This window comes from Balearica regulorum, chromosome 4, assembly GCF_011004875.1.
Source record: "Balearica regulorum gibbericeps isolate bBalReg1 chromosome 4, bBalReg1.pri, whole genome shotgun sequence".
Taxonomy (NCBI): domain Eukaryota; kingdom Metazoa; phylum Chordata; class Aves; order Gruiformes; family Gruidae; genus Balearica; species Balearica regulorum.
This window is the reverse complement of record NC_046187.1, coordinates 62793844-62813788: the sequence shown is the minus strand read 5'-3', so window position 1 is coordinate 62813788 and position 19945 is coordinate 62793844. Positions and strand designations below refer to the sequence as shown.

General features: G+C 39.6%; 1 protein-coding gene across 5 annotated transcripts in view; it reads right to left on the bottom strand.

Moving 5' to 3' along the window:
• Positions 1 to 1561: 1561 nt before the first annotated feature.
• Positions 1562 to 19945, bottom strand: part of PPARGC1A (PPARG coactivator 1 alpha) — a 372497-nt gene continuing 354113 nt past the window's right edge. For all 5 annotated transcript variants that reach the window (XM_075752395.1, XM_075752397.1, XM_075752399.1 and 2 more), the window contains 6 exons: positions 18326 to 19238; positions 17646 to 17750; positions 17389 to 17509; positions 8764 to 8885; positions 8258 to 8409; positions 1562 to 5348 (listed from right to left, as the gene is read on the bottom strand). In XM_075752395.1, coding sequence (XP_075608510.1) covers positions 5245 to 5348; positions 8258 to 8409; positions 8764 to 8885; positions 17389 to 17509; positions 17646 to 17750; positions 18326 to 19238 — 1517 coding nt within the window. In that variant the 3' untranslated portion in view covers positions 1562 to 5244. The remainder of the gene's footprint in view (positions 5349 to 8257; positions 8410 to 8763; positions 8886 to 17388; positions 17510 to 17645; positions 17751 to 18325; positions 19239 to 19945) is intronic.

The following is a 19945-nucleotide window of genomic DNA, read 5'->3' as shown; positions in this document are numbered from 1 at the left end:
ATTGAAGTCAATGGGAGCTGCGAGATGCTCAGCGTTTCTGAAAATCAGGCCACTCATTGAGGCGCCCGAATCTGATTTCAGGTGCTCAGCCTGAGCATTCACCATGAGAGAAAATGGTAACCCAGGAGAGCAGGCAATGGAAGGGATGATTTCTTAATAAATGAGATCCTGATTTTATGCAATAAGCCTTAATAACATAAAATGAGGGGACGGGAGGCAAAAGCAATACTTTCCTGGAAATCTAACAGAGTGCTTTTTCGCTAGCATCAAAGTGCTATGCAAAAATATGAAATGAATAAACACATCAAATTAAAAAGCCTAGTAACTGGAGAAATATTGGGCTAAATTCATGCCTTGTGGAACAGCAGCAACACTGACAAAGTACATCAGGGATCGATTTGGCCCATTACTTTTTGAGCAGTAATTTGATCAGGAGCAGTGAGTCAACAACGCAAATCCCACGCAGTGAAGAACTTTGCTCTACCACCATTGTGAGCACCAAGCACAACACTGCGGATTAGTAAATAGTAAAAATGCAAAAGCTAAATATTTTTGCAAGTAAAAAAATATCATTACAGAGTATAAAGTAAACAGGAATGTTAGGAACAGAGATGAGGTGGAGGCTAGTTGTATTGAGAAAGGCAATTTTTAAAGTGATTTCAGTGGTCCTCTATAGCTAAAGACCAGAACCAGCCTGCCCACCAGGTGCGTAGACTACCTGGAGCTGTTCCTTGCATCACACCTCAGGTACCTTCTGAGGCACACACCAAGACGAGAAGACTCAATCATAAGCCCCCAGAGAAGGCTGTTGACACAACGGGAGAGGCCTATAGCAGTACGTGTGCTGCCTGTGAATGAACCCTGCGCAAAGCAAACCAAAGCAATTCCTTTCTCTTTTTACGTGCATCGAAAGGAGAGGGCTGTGAATAGCCAGACCATCCTCCAGCTGTTGCCTGACCAGTGACAATGCCAGTGTGGAAGCCCATCATACTGCACCCTTTACCGTCCAGGAATGATTTGGAAAACCCATGCTTGTCCACCCACCTACCTGTCTGATCCTCCTAGTCTATCATCTGCTGAGACAGAGAGGCTGGTGAAGAACTATCACAGTGGTGCTTCTTCCTCATACAGGAATTGATCATCTCAGGATGGAACATACCAACCATTTTGGACTGGTCAGTCCCTACCACCTGCACAACTTGGATCCAAGCATGGCCATGTAGAAAAGCCCTTACATTCCCCACCCGCTCCTAACTCTAGCCAGCAATGCTTAAAACTCCACTGAGCATTTTTCAAAAGTTTTCCCACAAGGTTTACGTCAGCCCTTCAAAAGCCTTGGGTACTTACAACAGAAAGGCAAATAGCACGTTTCTACCATTAAATTTATTAAAACTAGTGGTTCTGTCCCCTGCCCAAAGTGCAGTAATGCAGGCGCAATTTGGACTACTATCTGAAATCAACTAGGACCATTAGGAAGAGTACTAGAAAACCCAGTACATGATCATTGGAGGGGAAAAACCTGTCACTTGTGATAAAAAAGAGAAACAGAAATGGATTTGAAACATTCGTTTCCCTTTATTTGCTCAGTGAGGCTGATGTGTACTGCACATTAAAAAAAAAAAAAAAAATCACAGGAATTTTCATACAATGAATTAAACCACAAAAGTACATGTAGAATTGGCAGGTGGAAAATAGCCCAGCTTGGGCTTAACTAATATCTCGCTTTCCCTGTTCAGCATAGTCCAACCAACAGCTTTACATGTTCATCTACTGTACAAATCTTACAGTAGCTCCATCAGGTCAGTGGTTCACATTATTGAAAATGTCTGTCACATAGGTACAAATTTAGAATCATCACATTATATTACATGGCTATTCTAGGTCATTTATAGATCAGATCTTATACTACAGTGATTGAAGTTCTCATTACAGCCATCAAAAAGGACACATAATCATTACCTACTGTAAGCTTACATCTAAAGGGATGAGAAGGTGTGGTTGGGTTTTTTTTTTCAACTGACCCAAGTATTACACCCTAGAGGCACAAACTTTCCTCTCAGTGCTGCTCTTGGTGATGGCAGTCCAACTGCTTTTCAGAGTAGTTTAGCATAGGTATTCTTCTTCAATCTTAGGCTCCCTCTGTTTGGATTTGGATCATTTTACGTTATGTAGGAATTACTTTGCTACAGCTCTAGGAAAGACCATAGTTTCTAAGTACCAGTTCTGTTACCTGTATTGCAGATGTGGTACTTACCACAGCATGAAAGCAACAGTACAATCTTCATCTAAGAGACACACAGAGCTATGCTGCAATTTGCCTCCAGTGACAGTGTGGTACATGTGCTAATTTGAAATGTTCTTGGGGGAGAAAAAAAGAAAAGGAAACACCGAAGTTATATTTTGATGGGTTACTTACTACAGTGTCTACAAAAGATACAAATAGCTTTATTCAGCATTCCTAGCTCTACATTAATTTCATACGTAATTTGTAAATCCACAGAGGAAAGCCATCTTCAAGATGAGAATGTTTGCCAGGCCAGTGAAAAAAAAAATTGACTCATGTCATTATGCCTGCTTGGTGAAAAAGAAATAATCCCCCCCCCGCCCAAAACCCACACCAATTTATTCGTGTCAGCAATCTAGGGCAAAAGAGAATGTATTTAAAATTTAATGACAGAAATTCAAAGGCAAAATAGGTAATGCATCTGGTCCTTGAACACATAATATGATATACTAAATATTGATTTCTTAAAAATAATTTATTGCTTTTAATATTTTTCTTTACAACAGAAGATACTCAAAATCCAGAAAGGAAAATTGTAAACTTTTAGTTTGGCATTCACACAAAGTTAAAATACCTGCATTTTTAACCTACAGAGCAACAACGAGAATTATGCAGATTAAAGAATGTTACAGTCGTAACACAGAACCTCCGAAAAAGTTCTTTTTCTTTTTTTTTTTTTTTATTTATTGCTATCTATCTACTGAGAAATAAGAAGCCAAAAAATCAAGCAAGCATCCAACAGGACAGACAGTGGAATCTCTCAGAACACAATATGCTGGTGATAAAATGAATGCAGCCATCAAAATTAACTGCACTGGCATGGGGGTGGAATCGGTTTTGTAAGATTGGGAGTGGGAAAGGAGATTAAATAGTTAGGTGTGCCATACCTTCAAGAGGAGTTATGAATGCCAAACAGTAATAGAATACCAAATCTATACATTCGCAAGCAAATTCCAAACTTTGCTGATTCAGTCTACAGACTCCGAGTTCAGATGACATTCTGATGCTCAGAATAGCAGTAGTTTACTCTTGTGGTTTTTTTCTTTCCTGAAGTTTCTATTTAATTTAGCAGAAGCAATGTCATCAGCAACAATGTCATGGGCACATCTGAGGCCATGCTAGTGCATAGTAAAAAAAGAAAAAAAACCCAAACAACCCACTGCTTCTGCAAAAGCTGGATTTCCAAACAAAGCACTTACTCCAAACTGACAACCGTCATGCATCCTAGGTATAAAATTTCCACTGGCCTTTTTATTATTTTAGTCATCTCATAATTTATAATAAATAGGATAATTGTAACTGATAAATATGTCTCTTTAGTAAACAAAGGAATGAAGGATCGGTATTTATACAGGATGCATAACTGTAAAAAATATAGATAAATACCATCATTAAACTCTGCCAATGAAAAGATTACTGGCTTCAAGAACAGTGTTTAGACACAGAATTACTGTAAAAATCATACTGTACTTAGTACCTCAGCATATTTTTATCAAATTAAAATCACAAAAATTAAAACAAAACAGCATTTTAAAAAGATTTTTGACCTCTAGTTCCAAAACTACTGTTGATACATAAAATAAAAACATTTCTTAATGATTATCCATTTGAGAGACTTTACATAAAATTATGATATCTCCTAGAAAAATTTAGATGAGAAAATTTCATTCCCCTAACAAATTCAGTGTATAAAACTGCAAAAGAAAATCAAGCAATGAGAAAAATGTGGAAAAATACTGCAGAAGTGGTTAATACCTTTTGGGCTAGGATAAGTCTTGACAAAATTCTTATATAAGCTCACCAAAGAAGGGATGAATGTGTGTAAAGCATTTTTGCACTCAGACACACACGCGCACACATATATACACGCACACCCTCACCCGCACGCTTTTCTCTTTTTTTTTACAATCAAATATATATAAGCGTAAGTTCAGCTTTCTACATATGTTAGTGTACAATAATTGTTTCACCTCATATAATTACATTTGAGTATTCTTGATTAAGAAAAATTCAGCAGTTTTTGAAAAGAAGGCTGCATTTACAGTGCATAGCTGTAACAAAAAAGAACATCGTCATACAGTATGTACATAAATAAAAATACTCCATTTAACATTTGTAAATACTCAACTATTTTAGAGAATGTAGCAAATAAACTATCTGTGCACACACCCAGATAGTTATATCCAACTCTCATTAATAATGTAACACCACGTCCGCTCATTAGAATAAATCGCTGAACAAGCTGCACATTTGACCATTAACAAGGCTTTGAAATTTTTGCTGTGGAAGATCAACATTGTAGACATTTACATGGGTGTCAGAATTAAAAGATGAAACTTCAAAATATTAGGGAAACTTGAGCCTTTCATTTTCCCTTCTGCAAGGACTAAAAAAAAAAAAACCCACAGAAAAAAAAAACAGAGAAAAGAAAAATCTTAAAACAAAGCTAAAACAGATTGTAGGCTTCTGGGACCTGTGGTTTCTTCTGGATTGTCATATTATCACTGTACTGTGAGAAGAAGCTTCATTTAAAAAAAATAATAATGCAGTGTCTGATTCCCAGACATCAGCAGCCGTAGTTCTCAATTTTTTTTGTTTTTGTTCTTTTTTTGTTAAAATGCAATATGTACAGATTTTGCAGTTCATCGTTGTACATGTATCTCTGTGGAACTGCTGCCATGTCTCGTGGTTTGCATCGAACTCGCGAGGAACGCCCGGCTCCCCCGCCACCGATCACCCGCGAAAACAAAGCTGACACCCATGGACACGTGTGTGCTTACTGGACAGCCATCCTGCCTCTCCACTCGTCGAGCAGTTGTGTTCATGTAAACCATGGTTTTCAACAGAGAGTGTAAAGTAGGAGAAATTCCCAAGTATGACTTTTTAATTGTCCATTATTGAAGGACGTGATGTCCGTGAGGTATTCGCCATCCCTCCATTTTCCTCAGGTGTGATGCATGTTACCTACGCAGGCTCCGCTGTGCCTCTTTAAGTAAACTATCAAAATCCATGGAGTCATACTTGCTTTTAGTGGAAGCAGGATCAAAATCATCTGAGTTTGAATCTGAAACCCAAAGAGAAGTAAGTTCAAGGCAAGAACAGCTGGTAAGTACTTACATTATTTTCTTTGTACAACGGTACGAACAAAGGACTGCAGAAGCAATCCACTCGTGACCACAGCTTATAGGAATGGGAGGATAAATGCCCAGAAACGGTCATCAGAGAAGCTTTAGGTATGAGAGATATAGAGAGCTCTCTGGTAAGAAGCAGGACTTAACAAAAGCAGTACACAGCATTCACGGGGGCATACCATAAATTGCACGTACACATAGAGCGGGTAAACTCAAAACAGTTTCTCCAAGGACCTGAGCACCGACACGCTGCTATGTACAGGTCTCAAAGTAGTCTGGATAATCTTGATAGACGCTTTACCCAAAACTCCACCATCATTTTGCAACTGTTGTTTTGCAACATGCAATATCCAAGACTCACTTCTTCTGAGGAAGGTAACAGGGGGTGGCTCTGCTGAAAGTCAGGGCAGCCTGCAGGCTGCTTCTGCCTGCCCTGCCTGCCTCAGGGTCTTGTACAAGTCACTACACATCCCTGAATCTCTGTTTTTGCTTCCACTCTGATTTTTTTTGGAGTTTGCTTGTTTAGAGTGTGAGCAATTCATGGCAGGGCCTCTGCAGCGCCGTACAAGCAATCTCAGGTGGGCTCCTCAGCTTTTTGCAGCGTACGTGATAAGTCACAGCAGCAATAATGGTCCAGCTCCTGTGACCTGCGATACCTGCTCCAGCTTCGCTAGTTGTTCAGACACAGACGTCAGCCTGTTCCTAGCACAGAGGAGGGATTGTACGTCTGTGGCCATACAGCTCCAGTACAGCAATTATTGACATGGCTGCAAGCACGGATTTTCCTTTTGGAGTCATCTCTGCTTAACACTGACTCTCCCTGGTTCCTGTGCCACAGCTCCTTTATGAGAGTGCCCTTTTCTTGCCATTTCTCGTGTTGAATTAATGAGAACTCCCCATCTACCACTACAAGACACACTGTGCATTAAATGTTCATTACAAGTTCTGTTAAGACAATATCTTCTCACAGAGGAGAGGTGTTAAACTTCTGACTACTATTTTCAAGTGTTTTCTTTCTTCTGTACTCAACCCAAGGCTGATTAATTCTCTCTGTCCTTGTACTAGCTCATGAATTTTAAAGTTCATCCTGCCATTTCCTTATGTAGCTCTATCAGATAGTCTGGAAAACACAGGGAATGCAGTCTGAAGTAGAGAAGCTCAAGCTGTCAGCAGGACAAAGTGAAAATACTCTGCTCACAGATACTTTGGGAATCCCACTCAGTATGGAGAGACCTGCCAGGGAATACTCCCAGTGATGAATAATGTTCAAGAGGGTTCCCTTCAGACAACTTATTTTAAACCCCAGATTTTCTGAGATACAGAGACGACCCTGGCTTCCACTGCTGAAGATAAGTCAAATCAAGTCAAGACTTCAATCTGTTTTTATCAGCCTACATTTCGACAAATGCCTTGCTACCTTTTGTATTTTCAACATCAACCCTATATCTCTTCAGCAGTCAATTGCCTTTTCTTAGCTTTACATTATCTGTTTAGCCACTGAAGTGAATTATAGCATATTCATTGTGAACAATGCGTATCATCTTTATCATTTATTCTGAAAAGACATCAATTGGTTAGAAAAAATATATCTGTATTCACTTCCTGCATTGTACAAAGCCAAGGGCAGCACATACAAGAATTCATTAGCACTGTGTTACAGGGTTATGAGAGATTTTAATGACTGTGGTCATTTATTCATAAAACCCCACAATATCTGATTAATATAGATTCAACAGCAAAATATCCCTTGCTATTTTATTCAGAAAAGAGTATCTCCCATAGCTTTAGTCTATTTATGCAGGTATCAGGAAAGATTTAATATTTAAAGAATACTTTACAGTTTGAGAGGTAATTAAATAAGAGGTGAGTTTATAATATATTATAATATTAGAGAGGATGTTTTGGTAGTCTGTGTGGTCTCTTTATGCATATACTTAACATCAGCATTTCTGCTGCAAGAGTTTGAACATCTCCAAACATCCTTCCAAGGGGAAGCATCACTCCTTGACCCAGAGCACAGGACAGAACCATACATTTTTGCCCAGACAGGACTAGGACAGGACTAGGCTGTGTTCTCGCAGCCATTATGCACAGTTGGGACTGGAGTTTTGACAGCGTACTGGGGTCTGGAGACTGGTATGCATACTGCCTCACATCAGTGGGACAGCAAACACCAAGAGATCTGCTAAGTTCTTGACAGCCTCCTGGAGCCTCTTACATATCATGTCCCTGCAAGGAGACAGTTTCATACATAGATGCTTATGCACAATGTGGGAACCACTAGTTGAGATCTGTGGTCTTTGTTATACTAAGAGTCAGATTTGGTCACAAGCCCTTCTAGCTTTGAAATCTGAGAAACTATGAATTGTGTTTAAGGAGTGTTTCTGGCAAGTTCTACACACCTACAGCACAACTCACAGCAAAGTAAGAATCATAATGAATTTTTTTTGGGTGAGGCATCTACTTTGCTCTCTGTTTATCACTCATATAAATAAATCAGGGATTAGAATCAAGCAATCATAGCATAGCAATGAACAGTAAAGCATGCAGGAGGTTTCTGTGGTGCTATCATTTCAATAGGGAAATGGCACTTATTTTTGATAATGATGGAAATGGGCTTTGAAAGAATTTTCACAGTCTGAAATAGCAGAAAGAAGCCAGCTCAGATTAGACTCAGATTAGTAGACTTCTAAACTTTTTGCAGCAAGTGAAAACCACTTCCTTTAACTTTCCCCAATCATTTAAATAATATAAGCAGCAAACAAAGAAGCAGCAAACCCCAAATTCTCCTGAGCTACAAGGTTTCAGTTATGTACTTTAATTCACAGAGCAAAATACCTACCTAGGTCTGCATAGTTAGACTTGCAAAATTGCTTGCGTCCACAAAAGTACAGCTCAAAGTCAGGTTCGTTTGACCTGCGTAAAGTGTATCCGTTTTCAAGAGCAGCAAAGGCGTCACAAGTATAGCGGTAGGTGATGAAACCATAGCTGTCTCTGCAATTGAAATATACAGTTGTGAACAACAGCTGAAAAGAGTTAATGCGCATTAGTGTAACCCCTTCCTGAAAGCAAGAACTTGCAGGAGATCCCGCAGTGGAAATGCCAGAAGTACTGCATCCATTTATCAGCATGATTGTCCTGTCATGCAGCTAAATACATATTTCTGGGACAGGAAATCTCAATTAGCAAGATTAATAAATAAGGATGAAAGAAAATAAATAAGGTTTTGAACTCAGCATGTCATCTGTCACAGCACTTACACTGGTAACTCCCATACCAGTAATCTTACTGCCATAATTTTTTACATATGGCAGCTCCTAAACAAGAAGTAATCTCAAAAGTTCTTACCCATCATCCCGCAAATTTACTGTGCACTCCTCAATTTCACCAAAAACTTCAAATCGGTCCCTCAGTTCTGTTCGAGTTGTGTCAGGTCTGATTTTACCCAGATAAATCACACGACGTTCTTCCTGTTGAGAAAGAGAAACAGGGAAGGCATATTTTTAATAAACGTGTAATAGAGATGAACCTATACATATATGCATGCAAATACACACACATGGATGTGCTGAGGATGCATAATTATAGTAATAGTCTCCTGTGGAAAACCTACAGCATCTTGCTTATAAGTCACATAGCTCTCTCCTGGAAAGCATCTAAGATATTTAAATGACACTGCATTTGTCAGGTGGTGTGCTCCTGGAAGGTTTCACTGCTTGCTGTCACTGTTCTGCTATAGACTGACAGAGAGTTCCCTTTGTATCCTACTGCACCTTCCTCCCTTCTACCACTTCCCCTCCAAGACTGTAAACTCTTCCAAACCAGGAGCCCATCTATATAATACTGGGCAAAACCCATCTGAGTTGTGCAGTAGTATAAAGTAACACAATAATTGCATAAATGTACCATAGACGTAACAAAATGTATTACAAACATAACATGATAAACTCAGATGACTCAATAGTTGATTCATCCTGCAATCAGCTGTTCTACCATAACCCATACCTTAAAATAGAGGAAAAACTGTTAGGGGTCCAGAAGATGACTTTTATTAAAATAAATATGTCGGGGTGGGGGGGGGGGAGGGAAGGCAGGACAATAAAACATAACCTCTGGTCACCATTACCTTTTGGTTTCTTCAGAAAAAAACCTGACTGAATTCCTTGATTTTTACAGGCTAGGGTGCCATTTGCATGTTCCTTCAACATTTGGAGCAAAGCATCGAAGATACTTTTAAAACAATTGAGTCATGGTCATATCCCTCCTTCCTGAGTGGAAATGCTCAGCAGACTGACAGAAGAACTAGGAAACCATGTGAGAGTCACTTTACAAATTTTTGGATGAACACTTCACTAAGGATAGAGCCATTTAATGAGCTGCAAGCAAAGCAAAAGGCAAAAAGAGATCTTCAAAAGATGGACCTTAAGGTAATCAGGGCAAAGAAGCACCAGCTCCACATGGCTTGGGTGCTCGGCCTCCCTGTCTCAGATTGCCTCTGGCCTGAAGAACCCTGGCACTACCAGCCCTACTGCTCATCCCTTACACACCCGCACATTTGTCCCATAAATCGACCCACCACCACCACATTCTCAGCTGGCGTAAATCTGTCAGTCAGTGGAGCAATGTCAGTTTAAACCATCAGCTTTGGCACCTGAGACTTGCGCAGAATTTAGGTGCCGAATGCTGAAGGAGCTATACTGACTGCTGAGAATTCATGACTATCATAACCTGGAGGTGCCTAAAGGCTAATGGCACCTCAATGTGCGATGCAAAAGGCTCTAGGGACCTAAATATAGATTTGTATTCCTGCTCAGAAACATTCTAGCCTGAAAAGACAGGTAGCTTATAGTGTTACAATTCAGATATAGCATGAAACGTATCTTTTCCATGAGTCCCCATAGAGGTATAAGGCAGTAGTCATTCTTGGACCACAGACAATAGGACTGAGATCAGATCAAAACACATGTAGAAACAGAAACGATCCTGATGCCTCTTTTTACCTTGTTTGAGCGCTCATTTGAGATAAAGAGCTATGGGGGCCCAAAATCTTGGGTCACTGTTCCCAGGAGAGGTCACTGTTCCCAGGAGAGCACTCTACTCCCAGGAACTGTTTAATGCAAAATAAACAATTCCTGCAGCAGGAAGCTGAAACTAATATATCTGCCTCCCAACAGAAACTCCTTCTCACTCTCACACTCAGTCAACTGTTTTTGCTGACTCTTTTCTGGCCTCCCCAATCTCAGGAGCTCAGATCCACTTAATCTAAGCTGAGAAATAAAAGTGAGTCCAAAGCTCCAGAAAACAGAGATCCAGGAATCAAACGCTCCTACCCAAAAGCCCTACCCACTAAGGTATGGTACAAAAAGTGGCCACTGCAACCACCTGGGTCTTCTATAGCACCCTTGTCTGCCCAGCAGAGTCTTCGGTTGCTCTACGCAAGTATGTACACAGTCTCCTTAATCAATGGGATCAGCTAAGTACTTCATTTAGATGCTTGAAAGAACTGCCTCTTTTGATTATCTAAGGAACCAAGGTGATTGCCTTGGTAGTCCTGTAAACCCTACTGGGACAGACATTTTCATTTTAAAATGTTATGTCCTCTGAAGTGTGCTGCCCTTGTTTCACTGTCATAGCAGTGCAGTCTGGACAAGCTAGCATGGCTAAAAAAAGTATAAGTGTGCTCATGGGTAGCCATAAATTTAGGGAAGAGGGGTACTTTACAGACAGCTGCTGCTTTTTATCTGTCTCTACTGTGTCCCAGTCCAGAGCCCTGACCCTCCTGACAGAGGAGTTTGGGTAGGGCTTCTGTGAACTAGGGACTGTAGAGTGCAAGCAACTGAAATCTGCATTTCTTCCATTTTCCCCATTCTGATTCTGCCTACTTTCAGTATGGTTGGGTGCCATAAACTTCAAAAACAGGAAAATCTGCATATGCACAGTAATTACTTTTTCAGACTGTTTTACCAAATCAAGGATTTAAGCGCACTGAAACACTTGATAAGAAACAATTCCATTGATACTTGCTATTGAACCTAAATGACTGACCAGATGGAGCAGAACATAACATAGCAGACTGTCTAATATACTTTAGCTGAGATAATACATCTCAACTGAAAAAACATAATGTTTCACTCACTGACATGGAGATTGTTATATTACAGTGCAATGGAAATAACTATTGCAATGCTCTTCCATAAGTCTGTGTGCATGCCTGCGCAATTTCTCCTTCTTCTACCCCTCTAATAACCTTTATATCTCTAATATCCCTTTAAGAAAACCGTAATAAACCAAAACCGAACAATTAAAAAAAAGCCTGTTAAACTATCATTAAGGGAATAAGTTAAACCTGCAAAATTAAGGAAATTCAAATTTAAAGCTGAAATGCACCATATGTCCTCCAGTGTGCACACATGAGGAGATGTTCTTTCAAGTATTTTTTTTAAGCAAAGTGTCATGCTAGTATAAGATACTGGAGAACACAGGATTCATACAGCATTGTCTTCATCTTGGCTAACTCTGGTTTATTTAAAGCAACTATGAAGAAATTTATTTGTATTCACAGAGACACCTGCCTTTTATTCCCATTAATAATAAGAGCTATACAAGCCTAACAAGATTACAACATACCTCTAAATGTTAAAGACCTTTATTTTATAATAAGTTACATGCTAAGTCCATATGTGCATATTAAGTATGCTTTTTACTGCACTTGTTAGAGGAGATGATATATGACTTGGGATCCTAAAGAACTGCAGAGAAAAGGTTTTCTCTTCAGTTTAATGTGGGCAGAGGGAACCCGCAGGAAACTCCAGAAGATACTGTTCATATTTCCCTCCCAAAAGTGCAGATGATTTATTTTGCATCATAACCTTAAAGCGTAATTCATTGCTTTGCCAGGTAAATAAAGAAAGAAGAGTCCAGCCAACTGCCTCAGGCCCAACATGTCTGTCTTCTTTCAAGTTTATCTAAAGCTCCTTCTTCTTAATCTTGCTCTTTCTTCCTTGCAGTAAAAACATTTGAATAGGCAGATGTGGCAGAAAATCTCAGACTGAGAAGCAGTATTTGAAGTCTCAAATGAAAATACTAAAACATGAGCATGCCAAAACTTGAGAAAACAGCACCAGGATATACTTTACACATCTAAGGGTCAATACAGGGACCACTCATCTTGTAAAATGTTCACTGATGCTAAAGTTCTTTTTGTCTTGCAAAGGCTTTATTGTTTTCCCTTCCTCATTTTTAATCCTTTAATTCACACAGAACTAAAGCCCAGACCATTACATGTATTAGTTTTCATGTGCATTTTTGCACTAGGCTTCTTCACCCAACACTTGTTTGCTTTACCTGCCCATGGTGCTGCTAAGTAGCGTCTGTGGGAAATGAAGGCAGCCACTCCAGAGGTAACACTGCACAGTGCTGCTGTCCCCATTTTCCCTACAGCTTTTTGTCTGCACATCTGTGGTGCCCACCTAGCTGTCTAAGAGCCAGATAATGCTCTATGTGAAGCAGAGAGAAGAAATCTGGGAGTGTTTTAAAGCTGGGGTCTGCAATGGGCTTGTCAAAGGCTCTGCTGCTTCCTCCAGCACAGGCAGCTGGCTGGGTGCAAGCCCCATGCCTTTGCTGCCTTCCATGCCAAGTGACTTCTCTCCTTTTCCAGTCAAAAGTCATGAAGACTTTAATCCTTAGAGCGGGAGACCAAACACCATTTTGCAAGTACAATGGGAACAGTCGGACAGAGTTTAAAAAATAGAAATGCTATGGATGGAAAAAGCCAGCAATGCTTAAGATTCTGACACAGTAAGAAAAAATTGCTTTAGATTTTGTAATAAAGAAGAATTGTGGACTAAGTATGACCTGTGGACAATTATGAACGGCAAAAGGGAGACTCATGAAAACTGGAAAAGAAAGAAAGAATGAACATTGCACAAAATTTTCAAATGCTGCTGTGTGGCTACTTGAGGACTGGAACAGTGCAGCCACCCTCCATGGTGACTGCTAGAAAAACAATGATGGACCAGTAAAACTCAAGATTTAGGTAATCTGTTTGATACATTTTCAGCAACTCAGCAGCAAAAGTAAAGTGCCTGGGATCAGGGCCATCAAGATGAGCAACAGCAAAAAAATCCAAACTCAATATACAACGTATGTGGGATCTTTCATTAGTGGGAATGCACTCCATTATAGGTTGACTCTGGTTTTAGACTTTAGAGAAACCAAGCACTCATTTATGAAACCACCTTTCTCCTGCCTTCCTGTTGTAGAGCAATTTATTTTTTTTGAAACCCTGTGTTTCTTTCCACTTCAGTGGTCTCACAGCGTATTTATCTTCTTATGTCTGTAAGCTCTCTGGGACAGGGACTCTTGATACTTAATCTGATGGAGGCTGTCAGCACTCAGAAATGAAAAGTAGTAATGTTAATAGAAATTTTCTACTCGGGTATAAAAGCTGATTTTGTTATACCTCCTGGCAGCAGACAGCGCACGCAGTAAACGAGCAGCAGGGAGGATGTGACAGTTGCTATCGTGGCCATAGCGGCAGAGTAGCAGGGATCCAGAACACCAGGCTGCTCATCAAACAGTTTAACCTCCCAGTCCTGGTGCACCACATCAATGGGGAACCACTAACTGGTCACTCCAGAATTGAAATGTGCTAACTGTATTTCTGATGCCATGCCTTGGAAAGTATTTGCCGCATGGTCTAATGAGATGCTGCAGTAAAAGCCTGCATAACTCAGAAATTTCCTGGGGTGTATCAGAAGAAAAAATGGGTCCTCAGTCTTCTTTGCAAAGCAATGTGATCTGCCTTGTTTAGGGGTTGGATCCCAGTTTCTACAAAGCCCTGCGTAGACTGTCCTGCAGTTGCTCCTCAAGTTTCCTGATGAAAGTATCTCCACTATGATCTGGTTAGCATTATAAAATTAAGTAAGTCTTGGTGGCAGACCATCCTTACATTCAAGAGGATCCATTCTAAAACAAAATGGGGACCCAGTGAAATAAATCAAGTCAAGATTAAACTAAACTATTAAAAATTAAACTAAACCACCTGTATATAGCTGTAAGCCTAGATAGGAATTCAGGAATCCATACAGGGAAATGCTAGCCCCGGCTCCTAGCTGATCTGAAGCTACTGCAGCAAAGGTGTTGTGTGCAAGACTGTCGGGGCAGCCATTTAAACACGCCTCTGCCACATGGTATGAGCACAGGCTTCTGAAACAAGCCTCCTCAGCGTTCTGCCAATATGCCTTCACATCTGCCAAAATACAAGCTGCTTGCACAATCAGAGGGCATTGCTGCATATATGGTTTTGACAGATCAAAATACGTGATTTTTTTTCTCATTTCTTTTTCCTAGGTTTCTACTCTTCTTGTCCCATGGAAGCTAATGCTAGATATTGAAAGAATAATACTTGATGGATTTTAGCTCAGTCATAATTTTTGTTCCCTTCCCACTGTGCATCCTTTCTACAACTAACTCCTGAGACCTTAGCTTCTCATGAAGAAAAGCCACCTGCCCTGTGTAACACCCGAGGCATCAGTACTGCCAAGTTTTGGGCCACTCTTGTAACAGTATCTGGAGGTATGTGGCCATGAATCAATTCTTGCAGCATGAGAATGGGCTAGAAAGAAAATTTTAAAAAATCCCCAATGCAGAAAGCAAAGAAATCTAAATTTATGGGACTGTAGAAAGAGTTCAAGGAAAGAGAGAGGACATTCTTGTGGCTAAACAATAAATGAATTGAGTCCGTCAAGAAAGAATAGAGTGACACAGAAGAGACCCATAAGCCAAAAGGAGTAAGAAAAGGAGCAGAGAATGCTAGAAATAACACAAATTTTATCACTGACTTCATGAGATCAGGGCACCCCTTTCTCTGCTGTCCCCTAACCCCTACTTATTTGCACAGAGAATAAACTGGCATGATTCAATACAGATTTTTGAAGTAAAAGTGCTGGTAGACTTTGGAGAAAGGAGTGAATAGGATTTCATTTACATCTGCAGCGCTTACACAGTGACTGGACTATAAGTTTTTGCAATGTTCTATTTATTGATATTTATTTTTTAGTTCTAATTTATTTATGTTTATTAATAAATAATTTCATTAATGAAGTTAATTATAATGAAAATGCTCACTTTAGAAAGAAAATAAGTTCAACTTTGGTTTTGAAATGTCTATACTTCTTAACATAGGAAGTTATGATGCAGCATATCTGGAGCTTTTAAAATTTGTCTTTCTTTTTTTCATTTTCCCTTGATTAGCTAGTTGCCAAATATTTGTTTGTATTGAATTAAATCAATTTTTCCACCCCCTCAGGAGGATTCAGGTTTATTTATACCAGTAAGGTACCATAATTGAGAAGTAGCAAGATATACCCATGACAGAAGTCTACTTGAATCTCTAATTTGTGTTAGAGCTGAGAGAGAACAGCCAGTGTAAGTTACGATTGCTGGAAGGTAGTGTTCATGTCTAAGCAGATGGAAGCCAGATATTTTAAAACTAACTGCAACAACTGACTTAAATATAGCCCTGTCTGAAGCCAAGCAAAATCATTCCATTGCCTTCACTGAGTTGCAGATCAGCACAGCAGAGCATGTTATAGCTCTAAATCTCATGCTTTACAAAATATGTGTTATCACCCACACTTTGTAGATAGGGCACCTGAAGCAGAGAAAAGTGAAACAATTTGATGAAGCTCACTAAGAACAACAGTGGCACAGACAAAAATCAGAAAATAGGGTATCTATTCTCTCCCAGAACTTCTCATTGCCACAGACTACACCAGTGTCTGTCAACCTCTACGCACTCTCAGTTCTGTAGGTTTAAGTATTAGGAGAAATGCTGCCGAGTGTGTGACAAATCACCTTTTACTACAAAGTCCACTGAAGGCACTGGAAAAAAGACCTATTCATTTTGGTGAGCCTGGGACAGAGCACTAAGGGAAAATCCGGAAATGATGAAGTGTCCCAGTCTGCACCAGCTCATGGAAGAAGAGTCAGAACAGCAGTAAAGGTACAACAGAACAGGAAGAGCGGGACACCAAAAACCAACCATAAAATGTTAAGGCAAGCCTCCAAATGGGCTTAACAACTACAAAAGAGTCCAGATTTACAGTAGCTCCCAATATAATTTATCAAAACCATCATACAGTTGCCAATGGGGAACTAAAAAGGGGCAAAAGTCCATTTAATAGCCATTTTTCTGTCCTACTGCTACAACAGCCAAGAGAGTCGCTCATCCCCACACGGGTATTTCCTTTGCCTCAGGTATTTCAGTTGTTTCACACAGAACATTGATGAACAAAATAATTAAATAATAGATATTCATTATGAAAGGGCCAGTGTTAAGTGACATTTTAAAATTGCATCATGTCTTCAGACTATTTATTTTGCTAAAAATAACTTAAAAATTAACCGTGTCATAGACAGGAAAAAAGAATTAAACTCCTGTCTTTGGATCCCAGTTTTGAATTCTGTTATCTGCACCTTCTGTGCAGACAACTACAGCTACTACAGAAGTCCAGCAATCGGTATTTAAGCTGACTCCTTATATCACTTATGTAAAAAACGAGAGATATAGAAAATAGACATTGATTACTGGCATTCTGGTAGGTGATACATAGTATAAAATGCAGGTTCACTGATAGATCTGTATAAGAAATAGACTGGTTCACTTTTAATTGTCTGTTGTCTGGGATGAAACTTTTTTCTAGCAAGCTCATTATATCTGCGAAAAACTTGGAGAGCTGCAATTCACAGAACCTGAAAAAATTAGTATTGTAACATTAAAACACAAATAGTTATGAAAACACATATTTGCCTCAAATTCTAAATACTAAGAAATACAGGTAAGCAGATTTTTGTATTTCGTTTTTTCTTTTATAAAAAAGGAAGAAAATAAAGTCTGAGTTCTAGCTTTAGAAATCTATGAAAAGAAACAGAAATCTATTTCAAAATCAAAGTTATCTTCACAGTGCTTACAATTGCTTTCTGCCTCTGTCTCTCCCTTTGTTTGGCCCTTTCAGATTCCCGTTTTTCATACTCTTTGCGGTATTCTTCCCTCTTCAGCCTTTCATGCTGATATTCCTCATAGCTGTCATATCTAGGAAACATAACTTAGTCATTAAATCAAGCACCTGCATTTGTGAATGTAAAATTAGTAATACAGTTTCTGGAAAGCTTCATTATCTCTTGAGAACCAGCTGCAAAGCAAACTAAATGCACGCAAAATGCCCTACCTGGGTCTGCGACTGTACGGTGATCTGGACCGCGATCTTGCACATAAGGGAGAACTTCTGTATGCTCGGTGTCTACAGTGGCTGGACTCACAATAGCAACAAGATCTGCAGGAAGAAACACATACACCTCTGTCATTCAGTTTGAATCTATTGACACCATTTTCTACCTCTTCCCTGAACTTACAATTTCTTCTAAGCTACCAGTGAGATTTTCCAGTGACAGTTTGCGATCTCCTAGTCAACTAAGGGGCTTCAAGTGATTTTTCCCCCCTGCCCTTCTGTAATGTTCCTTATTGAGGCTAACACAGAACAGAGAGTCAGCCACTGTCAACTTCATCTGATAGGGACTGCAGTTAGATTGGCACCAGGCAGCTCACAGATAATGGGAAAGGTTAGCTGTGTACATCTCCCACCAATTGCTCTGCTGCTGACCTGACTGGCTCCACTCAGAAAGTGTAAACTTGGCAAATTTAAAGGATAATGGCAACAAGTGTTTCTGTAGCAACCCTATAACCTTCAGACTTAATCAGCTCAGGAGCAATAGAATGAGGTGCACTGGATTGTTATTTCTTTTTTTTTTATCTTCTGTCTTTCATTCTTTCTTTCCTTTAAGTTGCTTTATGTTTTTGCTGTTCTCCTTATTAACTACGATGACGATATATGAATTTGCTGTACTGTACCTTGAAGAGGATCTACTACAGGGCGACCTTGATCTCGATCGGGAATATGGAGAACGGGAACAAGACCTGCGTTGAGGAAAGGACCTTGATCTAGAGCGTGTCCTTTGGGATCTTTGAGAAAATAAGGATTTGGGTGGAGACACTGAATCTCTGCATGGAGAGTTAAAAGAAGAGCAAGAAGGCGATACATCAAATAATGAATAGGCTTGTGTCCCATCCCAAGGGTAGCATAGTTTATCACTTTCATCTTCACTGTCATCAAAGAGACCATCCATTGCTAGTCCTGAATTTATAAACATAGGTAGTTTGGAGAATTGTTCATTACTGTAATCACTGTCCCTTAGTTCTCTGGTCTTATCTGCTTCTTCATCAAAAACAGCTTGGCTGGGGTGACCAAAATGCTTATTCAGTTCAGCCCGAATTTCCTGGTCTTGGAGCTGTTTTCTATTATTACCATGGGATCCCTGCTTACTTGTCTGTAAAGTCTCTTTCTTGAAATACTGGTCTTGTTCTAAAGAAGAACAAATCTGACACTGCCACCCAGGTGAAGAATCCTTAAATTCTAGTTGTCTGGAGTCCTGAAGTTCCTGGGATATTTTAATGTGTATTTCCGATTTTGAATTCACAGATTGACAGTAGTCATGGTCACCAAACAGCAGCAAACTGGGCCGTTTTGTCTTTCTCTCCTCATGTCCACTGGACAGGACTGTAGTCTTGCTAAGCTGTGCATACAGCTCAGACTGTTCTGGACCCTTCTTGATTGGGTTATTTCCTTGAGAACTGGAAGACTCACTATAGCGGGGCTTTTTTGAAGGTGGTACAACAGTCTTGCATGATGACTTCGTCTTAGGTGAAGTCCTAAAAGGATTATCCTGGTTGGCTTTATGAGGAGGGGTCGTAGGTGGAGTTAGGCCTAAGGAGGAAAAAAGGAGGAACAGAGTATTTTTAAGCACTTGGACAACGGTTATAAAGGTGGCTCACGTACTTCTTTAAAACAGATACAAAGCAAGACCCATTCTATGTCATTTTAATTTAACACTACTAATACTGGAAATAAGAGTATGTGGAGTGTGAGACACCAAAGGTCTGGTACCAACAATAGCAACAGATGCTATTAATCTTCAGCATCATTTCTGCCCCTCCCCTTCCTCCACGAAACCCGCCTCTCTCTCTGTAGATTTTGATAGAAAAGATCAAGAGGTAAAAACCAAAAGACGTTTTTGTTAAAAATCAAAAAGATTTTGATATAAAAATCAAAAGTCTCGCACTGTCAGAAACCTAACGAAATTATCAGACAAAAACCTGAATAAAAGCAAACCTGAGAAAAATACATGAGTGCTACAAAAGGAACCTGGGCAGGATGCAGAACTTGAATGCAAGCAAGTACAGCAGCTCTACAACTCGACTGCAATGACTCTTTGTCTTCACAGTTCATTAACTTAGTAAACCATTGCTAATGTTTGTATAATACAGTCTTGTAAGCATAACTAACACATTTTTCCTGAAATGTGGTTCTGTAACTGAAACCCAAGTGAACAATAGGACAACTGCAACTGTAAAGAACCATTACCTTTATAACTAAATATTAGTGAGAGTCATGAAGAAGGGAGTTGATATGAA